General features: G+C 36.8%; 1 protein-coding gene across 1 annotated transcript in view; it reads left to right on the forward strand.

Annotated features, from left to right (window-relative positions):
• Positions 1-5,129: 5,129 nt before the first annotated feature.
• The window catches only part of LOC137075729 (protein mono-ADP-ribosyltransferase PARP14-like), a 28,847-nt gene continuing 16,211 nt past the window's right edge, over positions 5,130-17,765 (forward strand). The window contains exons 1-9 of the mRNA XM_067444642.1: positions 5,130-5,320; positions 10,792-12,827; positions 14,685-14,754; positions 14,894-14,998; positions 15,166-15,228; positions 15,738-15,914; positions 16,983-17,146; positions 17,232-17,262; positions 17,397-17,501. Of these exons, the coding sequence (XP_067300743.1) occupies positions 5,269-5,320; positions 10,792-12,827; positions 14,685-14,754; positions 14,894-14,998; positions 15,166-15,228; positions 15,738-15,914; positions 16,983-17,146; positions 17,232-17,262; positions 17,397-17,501 (2,803 nt within the window). The 5' untranslated portion in view covers positions 5,130-5,268. The remainder of the gene's footprint in view (positions 5,321-10,791; positions 12,828-14,684; positions 14,755-14,893; positions 14,999-15,165; positions 15,229-15,737; positions 15,915-16,982; positions 17,147-17,231; positions 17,263-17,396; positions 17,502-17,765) is intronic.

Genomic DNA, 17,765 nt, shown 5'->3' on the forward strand with positions numbered 1-17,765 from the left:
ACATGTTTAAAAAGTTCGGGGAGTCGGCCCGATTTTTACCAGCATATGGCTGTCCCCTATAGCCAAATCATGCACAAGCACGTCACATACGCTCAATCTTTATGAATATTATTAGCTCAGTGGCTGCCACATACTGCGTACACACACACACTTTCTCTCACGTGCACGTCTCCCTCTGGTTGTTTCGGTTAAAAGGAATGGCTACTACCGTTCTCTTTTCAACAAATCATTTGCACACCTTTTTTATTTATTTTTTGTATCTGAAGCTATAGCAGCAACATTGAAAGCTCCGGTGTCTACACGAAAACTTGTGATCGCGGCCGGTTCGCGGTGCAAACAATCGTGCCGTGTACCAGCTGATTTGATGCGATGATCAAATTAAATGACTCGTAGCGTCTGCAATATCTCACGACCTTCCGAGTGTTTGAATTCGCACAGTGTACGCCCGTCTTAAGTGTGCAAAGACCTTAAGATGTCAGGAAATGTTCATTTTGAAGTGAACGAATCCTTTAAACCAAACTGCATGAGGGTGTATACATGATTATAGAATTTACATTTTTGGGTTATAAATACTGCAAGTTGAGCCATGAATAAAAACAACTCTATCAGAGTATGTGAGTGGAGTGGAGTGGCAGCAATATCCCCTCCACGCTCTTTGCATTCAAGACTCACTCCGCTCCGGGTTCACAATTTCCAGCTCCCCACTCCACTCCTCCCTCACTGATATCAGAAACACTGCTCCGTCTTCGCTCCGGGGAAATTTGCGGATAACCGCTAAAGTATTTAAGTAAGCTCTGAAATATTACTATAAAGTTCGGTATATAACCTGCATTAAATTTAAAAAATAATAAAAAATAAACAATAGGTGATTAGAGGCCTTATTTCAACGTGGTTTATTGGAACATTAGTGTGCATTTCTATGTCACGATTAGTCTACTATTTGTTTATTATTTATTAAATACACGCAACTGGCCGAAGAAACCTTTATTAAAATTAAGAAACAATTTGTACAAAACGAAAGAAAGGCTTTTTACAAAAAGAAAACTTCATATTAAGCTAAATATAACCACCAAAATCATTTCTGACCCACTAGCATCTTTGCACTGATATCATAATCAGATGAAATGTAAAAATAATATTATAATATTTAAACATAAATATGAAAAAAAAAAAACATTGTTTAATGGCTACAACAAGTAGCCTATAGTAAGCTACAGATTTATGTCATGTCTAAGCTGGATTTGAACGAACATCCTTTTACCGTGAGCGGTTCATGAGCGCGCGTCTGCGGATTATTGAGCTGAGTCACACCGGCTTCACTCCGCTCATTAGTGAGGTCAGGCTATACCTCGCCCACGTATTAAAAATGGTCGGGTTTAAAACGGGCTCATAATTACAGTTAATGTGTCGGACAGGGCCGGTCTCTCGGGTGCACGGGCTTGGGTAGGGTTGGGCTTGATTTTTTGAGTCGATCTAAGCTCTAGTTCTGGCTAAAAATGTAGTTATTATGTGCTGGCCGGTTTGCATGAATTGTACTCATGATGGAGCGGTAGTGGAGCGCTCTCGGAGCGAGTGAAAACCACAACGCTCCGACTTTTAAAAAATCCGCTCCTCACTCCATTCAAAATCTTGCCGCTCCACTCCTCCCTCCACTCCCACTCCACTCCGCTCACATACTCTGAACTCTATATCGCAAATCATATCGTTTACATCAACGATTGCATTTTTATATCGCAATATATCGATTCACGTTGTATCGGTACACCCCTATTGTGTTAGCAGTGATAGGAAAACCCGTTTCTGAATGACAGATCTTAGTGATGACGTATGGATGGAGAAAAGAAGCCCAGCACTGAGCCCTGAGGCACTCCAGTAGCCAGATGTTGCAACATAGACACCGCACACATTAGACTACAAGTTTCAAAATATCCTGATGCATGGCTTTTTAGAAAAACAATGAAGCAACTTGACATTTATGCAACACTCCAAACTAATATGGGTCCTGATCTTAAAAATGACAAGGAAACAAGTGAAATACGGGCGTGATACATTACTGTAATTTAAAACAAGGTCAGATGAATGTTCATATACTCACACACTTCCTCCTTATTGTACAAAGGTCTCTGCACTAAGACAACCTGCAACAGAAATTAAAGGTTAGACTGTAATGCTTTCACTTTTAGAGTTTACAAATATTCACAGATTTCAAAACATTAACACTGACAATGGTCACATGTATGTATTTGTTCACAATACAGACAATGAGGAGGATTCAGAAATACCAGATCTTCTCATTACCGCCCCTGATTCAGTTGATAAGGAAACACTTCAGATGTATTTTGAACAATTTACAGAGCAGTTTGAGCTAGCAAAGCATGGAAATAACAGCTGGATCCTGAAACTCCACAGCCAGTCAGGTAGGATGGAAGATCAAACCTGCATTGGGAGTTTATAGCCACTCAAATGCATCCTAATGTAACATGAAACAAACTGGTTTTGCAAGACTATTTTTGGTGCATTACTTACACATGATGTAGGCCTAATTCTGTTTCAAAGAAACTATCATTAGACAACTAGCACTAGCTAACCTAATAATCATCTTTGAGATCAGAAAGCACAAAATTAACATAATATTGACAATTTTCTCAGATTTCAAGAAGATTTCTGGCAAGGAAGAACATGAGTTTGGTGTATCTTTACAAGTGTATAATGAAGGAGGTCTGGGAGAAAAGTCAGACCCCCGTCGCTTCATCTTGACGGGGTTTGATGGCGACACAGACTGCAAGAAAATCTCAGTGTTCATTGGCAGCTGTAGCAAGACGACAGAATACACTTGGGAGACACTTGATGATGATAGGATTGTTGTCACCTTCAAACAAGATATTGGTGGGTTTTGAAGCCACAGCACTTTCCCTATGGCTGTCTGTTATCGTCACTCTGCTCTGTTTCTGTGACGGCTGCTTATTTTCCTTTGTCTTTGTGGTCTTCTACGTCTACAGTACACTGCATTACATGGAAATGAAGTCACCCATGCATAAAATCTGATCAGTCATTAATTTTAACATTAATGTTCTCAAGTTAAAGCCTTTTGCAAATTTGAGAAAAACAGTGAAGTGTGAATATCTGTGCTGCAAATTAAGTGTATAGCGTCAGTTCTGGCAGGTCACGTTAGTCAAACTTGCATCAGCTGGCTGTCAGCTGATCACATCTACCTATAGGAATACAACAGCCTACGTTTAGCGTGACCTTTCCGACGTGTTTATATTATCCGTGGCGATCCACAGAGCAGCGCAAGATGAGCAATTTATGTTAAAAAGTATATACAAAATATTTTTTCTTGAAAATGGCCGATGGTTTGTCTAGATCAGACTCCCCTTATGAAAGGAAAATATATTTACCAATATATTACTTCAAAATATATTATAATATATTGTAAATACATGGAATAATATATTGATGGTATTATACAATATATTATATATTCCTGTAATATATTGCAAAATATACAAATGATTGCCGCTTTCATATATTGCAATATATTGGCGAATATAAATATTAAATCCCATATATGTGAATATATTGCCTAATTTATTACATGATATTTTCCATTATACTGCAATATATTTTTGTTTCGTTAGGGTCTATTCCTCTGGGATCGGTCAGAGCCTCTGAAGCTCTTCCTCTGAAACTGCATTGATTTGGACCTTCAACCGTTGGTTCCCATTGAAGTCCATTATATGGAGAAAAATGTTAAACGTTAAAAAAAACGTAATTTCTTTTCCACTAAAGAAAGAAAGACATGAACATCTTGGATTAGATGGGCGTGTGTAAAATATCTGGAAATTTTCATTTTGAAGTGACTAATCCTTTTATGGGACAATAAAAGCCCTCCTTACAACGACCTCTAATCCTACCCAATAAAAACTTTTATCATTATTAAACATTTCGTTTGGCACTTTATTTTTCACTTTTAGAACATTTTCTTAATTTTTATTGAAAGTAAATGCCTTTCCGATGTGATATGTGATGGAAAAAGGGAGAGGAGCAAGCTCAGCAAAAGGCGGATTCGAACCCGGATCGATCGTGTCAAAATCTAGATTCCTACCTGCCGTACACTTTACTGATACACCAATGCAGACGTTTTTTATCTTGTTTAGACTAACTAGGCATTCTTAGGAGGAGCTAGTGCAAATAGCATTTGTCAACATGGCACACTATTTGCACTTGGTGTGAGTAGACACTCTGTAATAGGGGCGACTGTGATCAATTAATAATCTCATCTATAGGGCATCAGTAAATAAAAATGTACATATTGCGTTAACTTTTAAAATAAACAGATTTTCACACTTCACAAATAAAGGTTATATATTGTCATTGATGGTCCCAAAAAAAGATTATTAAATTTGTTCTGCACATTAAGAAAACATGGTTCTTTTAAGAAATGATCACTTAAAGATTCTTTGGGGAACCAAAAATGTATCTTCTTTTGCATTGCTGTGAACCTTTATTTTTAAGTTAGCAAAAATTATTTTTTAACGGGAGAAAATGAATGTGAACACACTGCAAAAAATTGCTTTTCTTATGTAGTATTTTTGTCTTGTTTCTAGTCCAAACATCTAAAAATTCTTAAAACAAGAAGTATTTACTAGACAAGCAAAGGTAATTGTCTTGTTTTGAGAAAAATAACTAAAAATTAAGAGAGTTTTTGCTTAAAATAAGCACAATAATCTGCCAATGGGGTAAACAAAATAATCTTAATTCAAACAGAAAACAAGATTATTTATCTTACCCCATTGGCAGATTATTTTACTTATTTTAAGCAAAAACTCTCTTAATTTTGAGTTATTTTTCCCCAAAACAAGACAATTACCTTTGCTTATCTAGTAAATATTTCTTAATGTAAGAATTTTTAGATATTTTGACTAGAAACAAGACAAAAATACTAAGTAAGAAAAGCATTTTTTGCAGTGCATGAATGACTGCAGCTGTGGTCAACATTCAAATAAGAGCTGAACTCAATTCTGTGAACATTTCAAAAGCACATTTATAGTAAATTTTTCATCCTTCTTCATTTTATCAACAGACGTGAAATCATTTATACGAAAATGCACCTCAAAGCAACTGCAGGGTCGAGACATCGGAGTGACGTGTATGGAGCGGACGGATTCGGTCCTGGTTCAGGGAGATCTGGAGTAGAGCAGTGAAGACATTCTCACCCTTTACTTCAGCAACAAGAAGAAGAGCAGAGGAGGAGATATCGAGAAATTCATGTGGATCAACAGACGAGCAAGTGCGGTCATCGTCTTTGGAAACTGTGATGGTAGGTTTTTCAGAATAGTTGCAATGATGAAACATTAATTTAGATTTAGCACAGCACAGATTGTTTTCCAGCAGAAATATCTAAACATTCTTAAATCAAGATACATTTACTAGAGAGCTGAAAGATATTAAGTATTGTTTCCTGCAAAATGTGTCAAAATGAGGTGTTTATGCTTAAAATAAGAAAAAAATATCTGCCAAGGGGGTCACAAAAACAAGCTTAATTTAAAGGGAAAACAAGATTTTTCTGTCCCAATTGACAGACATTTGTTTTTGTTTTAAACTCACTTAATTTTGATAATTTCTTCAGAAAGTGAGACTTAATAACTTTTACATGGTGTTTAAACATAAATGTTTGTACACAGTGGCCCTCATTTATCAAAAGTGCATACACCAAATTTCCAGCGTACACCTTGCGTACACCCAAACCCACGGTGACTTTGAGATCTATCAATATGGACGTTGGCGTACGGCACGCTCCAATCCTCCGCCAGCTCAGGAGGTGGTGTACGCACGTTTGAGTTAGTGTGAAAATGCGCAGGAAAACAATTCCTAACACCAAAAAACGCACTGGCAAGATATGCTATATTATGACCCACTGTTAAAAACCACAACAACAACATTCAGTGTTTATTTTTGTGCAACATGAACGTCAATGTTTAATTTGTGTGACTTTACCAAAGCGTTTGGTTTGTAAGAATATGTATTCCTCCAGTCGCGAGCCTGTGCGCTTTATCTGACGTTTCAGGCCCGCCTGGCTCGGCAGCTGCGCACGGACTGGGACTAAAATAATTCAGACTGACAAAATAATAAAAATGACCTTCTTCTTTTAAATAATAATAAAATCAATAAAAACGACACTCTTCTTCTGAATAACAAGCGTCATTAAGAATAATAATCATAATAATAATAATAATAAGAATCTTACAAATCGTCATGTAATTATTAATGTGAATGAATGATACTCCACATCACATCATCATCACTATTGTACACCCCAATACATGTGCCGTGATACGAAATTAAATGCTAATTGTTTCAAAACGTGCTGTAAAATAATGCATTGTGAGGTAATTTATCATCCAAACAGCTTTAAACTGCTTCTCAACCTCCACACTATTAACAGTACTCGTAATTTGGGTCCATATTTTGTTTTTGTGGGTGCTTTTAATCCCACTCTTTAAACTCCCAAATAAAACAATTTCGTTTTTTTCCCCACTTCCCTGGTGATGGTCTCGATGGGTGCGTCTCAATCATCTCACTAGTTCAGTAGTCAGGGCACAGATCAGGGATCAGCCCATTGACTTATGTCCTAATCAGTGCCCTGACTAGTGGACTAGTGAGATGATTGAGACGCGCCCGATCTCCACGTCGGAGAAGTTTCGCTTCTTTGCCGTCTTCTGTTTGTCCATGGTGTAAAATGAGGGCGTGGGGGAGGCGGAGACTTGAATATATAGGGGCGTGTTATTCTAATGACGATCGTTTTCAGCCGCAGCGTTTATCAAGGGCAGGTATTGCGTACACCTGGATTGCAGAGGTACGCACAGCTTCATAAATCATGCGGAGAGAGGAGTGTAAGCATAGTCTTACGCCAACATATGCACCAGTTTCTACGCAATATTGATAAATGAGGGCCAGTGTGTTTACACAACCACCCTATAATGGATAAAAAAGAAGAAGCAAAAATCAGTTAGTAAAACTGCATCAAATGTCTGTTTTGTTGGCAATTGGCGCATAAGTGGATATAATGTAAACAACACAAACATATAGTGAATCAAAAGTTATCCAGGGATAATGCAGATATTATATAACTTGGTAAACTCGCGTTAAAAAAACAAATTCAGCATTTTAAGAGATACTGAGGGGATTTTAACTCCCGGTAACTTATGCCACCTTCACGTGCTATCGGAAATTTGATAATTCCCACTTCTGAAGTCGTGATTCGAGCTCATCCCATTCAAATTTTGAAATGGGAGGGCGTTCATGTGCAGTTTTTACCTAGGAAACTCGTATTTATGATAATTCAGAGAGCACGTGAATGCAGCATTAAAGACCTTGATTGGTCATGGTTTTCAACCGAAATGCCTGTGATTGGCTACTGTACTCAATGCTGCAAAATCACGTACATATGCTGCGTCGCAATTCTGCTGCTTATACTATGCCCTAAAAGTATGCACTCTTTTTGTGAAAAAACTTGTAGGCAAGATTTGCGACACACTACTTTATCATAATTGTGTCTTTGCACGGATCTGCACTTCCGATTCGTAAAGAAAGTAAACCATCCGGGTATCTGTGGATTACTCATTTCAAGATACTACCATTTGGGACTGTAATTCTAATTTCAATTAATAATTATGGATAGTATGTGAATTGGGAAGGAGCAATAGACACATTTGCAGTGCTGTTAAACTCGCGTGACTCCTATAACAACCAGATTACTTTTCAAACAATTGCAAATTATATGATACAAGTAGTGATATAACTCCATTCGCCTTATTCACCTGGCGGCCATTTTGAAAACTCTAACGCTGTTGAGGGGTGCACAAACCCGGAAGTTGGACTCCGATACGGTACTAATCAGTAGCGGCATTCTGTGTCACTCACTTTCTGCCTGCTGTGTGTAACAAAATCATGTAATGCATCACTGATAATATGTTTATGTCATAGGCGTAATTTACGGGTGGGACGGGTGGGACATGTCCCCACCACTTTTTTTACAATCTTGCTTCACGGATGAACCTAACTAATACAAACAAAACATCTCTGGTTAACTAGAAGAGAATCATTTTGTTCGTTTGTTAAATAAGAGGCGATCTGGCGCTCGTTGCCGCTGTTATCAGTGCTGCAGATTTCTCTCGCGGCTCATGCAGTCTTCACACAGACGAGCGCTTTAATCTAACGCTTAACGCCGTTGCAGAGACTTTCTGTTTGTTCCGGTCAGATATCGAAACAAAATGCACAAAAATTGTCCCTACTCTTGATGTACTGATGATAATCGGTTTTGTTGAGAGAAAAAAGATTAGAAACGAGAATTTCTAACAAGTTTAACAGACTAGACCAGGGATTATAAGCAAAGTGTGCAAATCTATATGCCTTTATTCACGTGAAAAATCTTGGCACAGCAATTATTAAACGAGATCTATATCAATAAATGAACTATTTAATTGATTTCCGAACATCTTAATACTAATTTTTCTGCAATTGTTATTGTACATATTTTACATCTGATATAACATTGTATCAGCAATGCAACCCCTCAACACGCCATATTGTGCATATCATATGCAGGTGGATAACTGCCTACCATATGCACGCCAAAGCTCATTTTGATATGAGCGCCCCTCACACGTCAAAATGAGCTTTGGCGTGCATATATATACACAGTTTTTCGCGTGCATATGATACACAATTTATGTCCCACCCACTTTTTAAAACAAAGTTACGCCACAGGTTTATGTATATAGTTTTCTTTTGTTAATGTTTTTTAATTTAGCTCCTAATGTAATTTCTAATGTTCTGCCCTTTTCTGTTACGTTTTTCCATACTTACAACATACAAGCAGGCCATTTGTATTCCTCCATACCAACAAATGTACATAGTTACCATTTACAAACCTAGACCAGTGCGCCTATCAATGTTTTTGAATGACTTATTTCTTTCTGATGTTCTGACCAGTTGTCAAGTTATGAAAGACATCATCCATGTGTAATAAAATTGTACTTTATTCTTTAGATAAATGGACATTTTATTTTACATATATGAAGATCCGGTAGCCTATACATACACATATCTCCCACATGTAAATTAAAGGTGCACTATGCAGCTTTTGTCCACTGGAGGGCGCCTATGCAAAACAAATGCGTAGTTTGATGACGCAAAGTGTGAGCGCAGCATCTTGGGAGATGTGGTCTTCTCATCACAGCCGGTGAAAAATAGGACTCGGGCAGAAATCACGTTCATGCATGCGGTTATTAACGTAACTATAGTCTAAAGCAGAGCAGGACCGAGTGTTATGGACCTGAGCAAAGCTGCTGGAGCGATTGTTAAACAAATACAGTTAAAATAGCAATTTTCTCACAATTTACAAATAGTTGGAAACATCTGGGATATTGTAGGTACTCAACTGAACAAAATATATAACACCGGCCTAGTGGTTTTTGGATATTTTACTGCAAAAATACTACATAGTGCACCTTTAACTGTATCAACTATAATACTGATCTGCCCACATTGACACTATATGATAAATTAAAATAAGCTGATAACTTCACCGTTTTCTCCAGAATGACTGCAGCCGAATCAAATTTTGTTGCAATATTGTCCAGTTTAACACCGTGAAGCTGCTTTGGAACAATCGGCATTGTAAAAGCGCTAAATAAAGCTGACTTGACATGTCCCAGTCTTGCTGTTGCTTGAGTCTTTCGAACTTCGTCTGTATTAAAATACAGAAATTACGACCAGGATCCCTTCTGATATTTTTTTAATCCACTCTCCATGTAATCCCTTATCCTCCGGAAAACGGTGAAAGGTTTGTCCTCTGTTGGATTTTTTCCTGAGTGACGAAGTGCAGTGAAACAGAATGCTGCTATTGATTAGTACTGTATCGGAGTCCAGCTTCTGGGTTTGTGTACCCCACAACAGCGTTAGAGTTTTCAAAATGGCCGCCGGGTGAATAAGGCGAATTGATCCTATCATAAAAATATATTAATTTGCATTGACCGGACCAGTCGCCAAATACCTGTTTGCGTCATTGTGTTGAAGTTGCTTTGAAACAATCTGTATTGTATAAAGCGCTATACACTGTAAAATAAATAAATAAATAATGTCTCCAATTGAAAATTTTCTAGTGACTGATCACATCTACATTTTTCAGTTGGGCGAATTGAAATTCTGTGAATTGATGCACTTTGATTCACAGAAATTAAATTCGGCCAATTTAGAAATGATCAGTCACTTGAAAATTTTCAATTGGAGACATAATTTTTTTTACAGTGTAGAAATAAAGGTGACTTGACTTAAAGCTCCCCTGTGTGTGATATTTTCCCTAACTATATAATAATAGTTTCTGTTCCTCTCAATTCTGATTTCGTTTTAACTCCTACGGTGGCCGATTTAGTCCAAGATTAACATGGCAATCCCCCTCTTCACATTCGACACGGTGCCATCGAGTGTTAAACGCGAAAGGCGAAGCTTGAATTTACGGGTATGTCCCTCTTTGGCTAATGTACTTTCAAGATGGAGGGGCAACATGGCGACCGGCATTCGAACCCCTCACCCGGATGCATTTTCAATGGCATATTATAAACTTACGAGAATACTTTATTACTTGAAAGAAGTAAATATACATTAATGAGCACATATTTTTGAAAGAACTAAGTGTTTTTAGCTAAGAATAAACTAAAAAAGTTACACAGTGTAGCTTTAAGAACAAGCCTACTTAGAGTAATTCTTCTGTCTCTTTTATTTTAATAGATGCACATGCAGTGGTGGAACAAAAACACTTTGTTTGCGGCATAGATGTTCAGGCTTCACTGTTTTACTCAAGTCTGCAAAAGGCTTTAACTGGAGAAAAACCCTCTCTGACTGATATCGCCACAAAAGTCAACATTTCTGCCAGCGAAGATCTACTCCGCTTCTTTGAAACCAATGAGCGGTGTAGAAAAGAGCTGGAGAGCCATGCCAAACTGCTTCACGCCAAAGTTCGCATTGACAGCCCTGCAAGTGAAATGATACTGGAGATGGACGTCAACAAAGAGTCTCTGTTTGCATTGCGAATCGCACCCACTTGGGAGTCTAAGACGATGAGGGGAGTTCAGACGTTTTTGAGCAGATTCGACACACAAGAGCTGACAGTAGAGGAAGACATCTGGAAAAGAGTTAAAAACGACTGTGTTGGTCTTGTCACGGTTGATGCAGCGTTTTTCTTCAAGGAGAGCAAGTCTAAAGTTGTAGTTACTGGAGTAAAAGAGCAGGTCAAGATCCTTTCAGACAAGATTAAGCCGCTCCTGAAGACCGCTGCTGTTGAGGTAGAAGTAGAAAGAAACACAATCAAGGCAACCATTCAACTAGACTGTGGAGACACATTTGATCTAATAAAAGAGCGCGTAGAGTCTAAACTAGGGGCGGTGAGTTTCTTCTATGATGAAAAGCAGCACATTATTTCCCTCAAAGGTTTGAAGGATGAAGTAAATTCAATGGAGATGCTCATCAAAAACGCACAGAAGAACATAATCACGCACCAGCTGAAGCTTTCTTCTCATCTGATTCACTTTCTAACATCATTGGATCTTCAAAAGTTTGAGCAGGACAACCACATCCCAGCTAGATTTCTAAACCGAAAGGATTTTTTGGGGATCTTGGTTGAGAAAGAAAACCTGACGAGAGCTGAAGACAAAATCGGTGAGATTCTCAAAGAGGAGGTTATACAACGTTCTCCCAATCAAACCGGTGACGCCTGGACGCGTCTTAAAGATGTAATAGAGTCGGTCCAGAAAGCCAGCGACATTATGATCACACAATCAAACACGCAGGTTATAATATGTGGGCTTTCTAATGCAGTCGTAGATGTTACAGGCAAAATAAGGAGATATCTAGAGAACAAGGAACCAATGACTGAGAACGTTACTCTCAAATCTATGCGAGAGGTCGAATTTGTGGACTCCTGCCTGAATCTGTCCGAGCTCCCTGTTTTAAAGCGGCTTGGCGCTGTGGTACTTGCTAACAAAGCGTCTAAATCTCCTTGTCTGAAGGTCACGGCACCTAAAGACAACATTAAGGAGGCCGTTGGTGTCGTAAAGAAGCAGGTGTCATCCATTGTCGTGGAGAACCACAAGTATCGCAAAGCAGGAGAAGCCAAGGTTCTGGAGAAGCACGAAGCCAACATGAAGACAAAAGCCAGAGAGAAGCAGTGCAGCCTGTATTTATCACAAGAGCACATGGTTGCGTCCGGCCCTCCGAAGAGCTTCACACACAAAATAGGCGATTTCATGACTCTGAGCATCATCGAGGGAGACCTGCACCATTTTACAGCTGACGCTTTGACCTGTCCAATGAGCGGAAGCCTAGTTTTTAATCACCCCGTGGCTCAGCGCTTTCTCAAATTTGGAGGCGAGAAGATTACAGAAGTGTGTAAAACTCCCCAGAGGGAAAAGCAGAGTCCTCTACCGGGAGAAGTACTGCTCAGCATTGCTGGAAAACTCAGCGCCAAAATGCTAATTTACATCGTGCTTCCCCAAAAAGGTCAAGCGCTGGACTTAAACTACCTCAAGGCGGCCGCACGTAACAGTCTCCTGAAAGCCGAGGGAAACGGATGCGTCTCCATCGCAATGCCTGCGATCGGTTGCGAAACATTTGGATTCTCCGTCAAAGAAAGTTGCATGGCGCTTCGAGAAGCCATACTGCAATTCTGCACAGATCATCAGAATTCACCTAAAAATATTAGAAATATCAGTGTTGTGGATTCAGATGAGAAGATCGTTGAGGAGTACAACACTCTGATCCAGAAACTAGTATGATCCTTCCTATTTCACGAATCAACTCTGCAAAAATTGTTCTACCTCAGTATTTCGGTCTTGTTTTCCAGCACAACTATCTAGACATTCATAAATCAAGATTATAAGTAGATACATCTACTGGAGAAGCAAAATGACTGAAGATATTAAGTGAATTTATGCTTAAAACAAGAACAAATGTCTGACGTCACAAAATAAACTTAATTCAAAGAGAAAACTTAATAAGTTTTCTGACCCCATTGGCAGATATTTATGGAAACTTGCTTCTGCAACTGAACAAAACATTTTAAATGGTAATTGAAGCCTTTTATCTCAATTCTGACTTTATAACTCATAATTACGAGTTTATACTGCACAAATTCTAACTTTACTCGCATTGAATGTTTCCAAGTCATAATTTATAATTTTGACAAAAAAAGTCACAATTATAACATGAAAATTCAAATTACGACACAAGTCAAAATGATTACATACTCATAGTCATCAATGAAATACAAAGTCATAATTATTACATAATTCATAATTATGAGATGTCAATTATGACATTTACATAAAGACTTATGACTCAAAGCTATGACACATTAAGTCATAATTATAACGTTTATCTCATTATGACAAAAAAGTCATAACTATGTCATTATGGGATAAAGTGTTAAAATTACGAGAAATTATTGCGAGTTTATATCATGCAATTCTGACTTTATAACTCATAATTGTGAATTTATATAACCCAATTCTTTGACGAAACTAAATCATAATTGTGAGATGCTAACTCACAATTGCAAGAACTGTGAGATATAATGTCAGAATTACCTTTTTTATTTATTTTTTTATTCAGTGGCGGAAACAAGCTTCCAAAAAATATATGCTTCTCCATTGACTGTATCTTGATTTAAGAACATTTACATTTTTGTACTGTAAAACAAGATTTATTTATTGAGTGTCACAAACACTGGTTCTAATAAATTCTAAGGAGAATTTTTTAAAATGTCCATTAATGTACTTTCTGAATATAAAAATGTTGCCTAATGTCATTTTAAGCAAGACATTACATTAAGATAGGCAAGAAAGACTTACAAAAAGTCATATAAAGGCTTTCAGTAAATATACACAATAAGCATTTTGACCGATTCGACATCGCGATTACAAAAATACTGAGGAAGAAATGTTTTTCTTCTTTTATTATTGATCACCTATATTGTATTATTAACAGGGATGTTCTGAGAGAAGTCAGTGATGGTTTACTAAGTCATCGTTTTTACTTTTTATCTTAAAATTTATGGTAAAAAGTTGAAATTACAACATAAAAAGTTGACATGATGACATAAGCCATAATTATGATAAAAAGTCAAAATTATGACAAGTCAAAACTGACATAAAAACACGCAATTATGAGATTGTAAAAACTGACATGTTAAGTCATAATTATGAGATAAAAAGTCAAAATTATTGACGTCAAAACTGACATAAAAGGTATAATTATGATGTACTAAGTCATAATTTTGACTGTTTATCACAGTATTTCATCATTTTGACTGTCTCATAATTATGACTAAATCATAATGAGATATAAAGTCATAATTGAGGTAGTCAAAATTGAAATTTACAGTCAATTATGAGATGTAGATGAATGTGAAGTCAAAGCTGAAATGTCAAAACTTACATGTTTCATAGTTATGCTTTACTAAGTCATATTTTTGTCTTATTATTTGTCAAACTCACTTATCTTATTTTTGTCAAAAAGTTTAAATTATGACATAAAAAGTTGAAATTATGATATACTAAGTCATTATATGAGAGTAAAAATTCCAGTGCATCTTTTATAATTGATCAGCTATATTTTATTATTAACAGGGATTTCCCGACATGTCAGTAAAAATCCCCCTACATTCCCAGAAGCTTAAACACAGATCAGACAAAAGAGGTACTGTATATATTTTTTGTATTTTTCTGTGCCTTCCTGTAGCTCAAATAGTAACATGTTCGATTGCATAAACTGATACGATGTATACCTTGCAGTTGCTTATGTGCTTTTCTTTCCACATGACTGGGAATTCAATCAGTGCTGATCAATGGTGTGCCGGTATGCCTCAAAAAAGGAGACATCACCAAAGAGACGGTGGATGTCATCGTGAATTCAACCAACATAAGTTTAGACCTTAACACCGGTGAGTGTTTCTGCGCTGAAGCGTCACTACTAATCAGACTTACATAATCACCATCACCATCACACTTACCTTTCAAGCTGAAGAACGTAACGTAACGTATTGGTTCAGTAATGTACAGTGTTGTCAAGTCTTGTTTCCATCTAATCATCATCATCATCATTTTACAGGCGTTTCTGGTGCCATCTTAAAAGCTGCCGGAAAATCTGTAGTTGACGAATGCAAAAAGCAAGGTATCATCATAATGACACTGAGTATTGAGTAATGCTTATATTATAACAGTGCTGAGTGTTTCAGTCAGACCTGTGATGAGGATCAGACTCTACTAGCATGTCTACATTTCAATGACAACAATGATTCTTAAAATCAGCAAGCAGGGGATAATATGCATGAATAATACTCATACTTTAGATATATGTTGTGGAAAAGAAAAGAAACTGTTATTTAGCACAAAAAAAAACACATAGAACTGAGAACTGAGAAATAAACGCCCAATTTCGCATATATGTAACATTATATAGATCTTCCACAAGGAGGGATTGTATTTCAAAAATAACTAATGTTGCCTGATGTTATTTAAAGCAAGACATTACAATAGACTTACAGAAAGTCATATAAATGCTTTCAGTAAATATACACAGTCAGTCTTGTGACCGATTCGACATCGCGCATATACATTGTGGTCATTTCTATTTTCAAAATAAAAAATAAAAAATTTGGTTGGGACTTTCTGTGTCTGCAGCTCCTCTGAAAGCAGGCGGCGCAGTGATGACGAGCGCCGGAGCGCTTCAGTGTAAGAATATCGCTCAGATGGTCGGGCCGGGGAACACCGCAGACATCACAGCCTCTCTGGGAATCGTTTTGAACCTCTGTGAGGGACTAATGGCCACAACTCTGGCCATTCCTGCCATCGGGACAGGCATGATATACGGCATTTACAAACACTCTTTCTCAGAGCAATGGAAGCCCGTTTCTGCCTCACAGGATATAACAAGTCATGTTATTAGGGCACAAATTTGAAATTATGACATAAAAAGTACATACATATTATTATGTACTAAGTTATAATTTTTACTTATCTCATCATATAAGTCAATTATTAGATCAAAAGTTGAAAAGATGAGATAGTCATAATTGACTAAAAAATTATGACGTACTAGACATGAGGAAAAAACCCCAAACTATGACAAGTCAGTTACAAAAAGTCGAATTTAACAGTCATTTATAAGATAAAGTCAGAATTATGAGTCAAAACTATGACATATTTCATAGTTATGGTGTACCAAGTCATAAAAAAGTCACAAAAAGTCATAAGTTAAAATTACATAAAAAGTTGAAAATATGACATACTAAGTCATTGTGAGATTTAGACCTAATTATGACATACTAAGGCATAATTATGGAATATAAAGTACATATGTCATAAGTCAGTTATGGTGTACTAAGTCATAAATTTGTCTCATAAATAAAAAGTCATAAATGGTTGAAATCACAACAAAATGTTTAAATTATGACATTAAGTTATTATGAGATATCAAGTCAAAATCATGACAAACTAAGTCATAATTATGAGATATAAAGTCATAATTATAATTTACCAAGTCCTTATGAGATATAATTGAGATTTTTATCTCATAATTATGACAAAAAGTCACAAGTTGAAATTATGACAAAAAGTTGAAAATATGACATACTAAGTCATTATGAGATAAAAAGTCAAAATATTGATAGTCAAAACCGACATAAAAAGGCATAATTATGAGATAGTAAAAACGTACATATTAAGTCATAATTATGATGTACTGTCATAATTGAGATAATACTGACTTGTCTCATAGTGACTTAGTATGTCATAATTTTGACTTATCTAATAATTATAATTTTTTTTTGTCATAATATGGATTTACAAAAGCATGTTTTTTTATGTGGCAGAAAAGGGCTTCCATAAGAAATATCAAGTCCTGAGCAATAATCTTGTTTTCCGCAGGACGAGGCGGCTTTGACCCGAAAGAATCCATCAAAGCCATTCTCAGAGCAATCGAGAAACATTTGGCGGAGCCGAACTCATCCTTCTTCAGGAGCATCACGATAGTGGCATTCGAACCGAAGACCTTCGATGACTTTCGTCAATACTTTAAAGCGTGGAACAAGGTTAAAACTGAAGAATTAACAAACAACAATAGTGTCCAGATTTCTTTTTCATCGTTTTAAATTTGTTACATATGTTTTTCTCCAGCCTGCAAGCAGCAAGATGCCCCAAAATCAAGGTTTTGGCAACTTCTTCATGCTTATTGGCAAATAAATATGCTCTGGGTTTTTTTAGATGCATAATAAACCTGTTCCATGAAACAGTTCTGGCATTTCTAGAAGTGAATACTTTAAATCTTTCTCATCCTTATAGTTAAAATCGGAAGCGTCAGAATTGAGGTAAAGAAAGGCGACATCACTAAAGAAACTGTCCGAGGGATTGTAAACACCACCAACAGAGACATGAGCCTGAGAGGAGGTCTGTATGATCAAATATTACTCAAAATACGGGACACTTTTATAGGAGCACATCATTTACTCTAAAATAAGCCTTAGATCTACTAGGGGGTTGTACGACTATTGATATTTTCTAGTTAAATACTCAAAACAATATCTGAGTTACTAGAATTTGTTACCATTTTTGAAAACAAAAGACAAAAAAATACCAGTTTGTCACAAATAGTGTTTATTAATTAACAGACTGAAGTTTGCAACAATTGCGTCTCATACATGTAGTGTAAAA

This window comes from Pseudorasbora parva, chromosome 5, assembly GCF_024679245.1.
Source record: "Pseudorasbora parva isolate DD20220531a chromosome 5, ASM2467924v1, whole genome shotgun sequence".
NCBI lineage: Eukaryota > Metazoa > Chordata > Actinopteri > Cypriniformes > Gobionidae > Pseudorasbora > Pseudorasbora parva.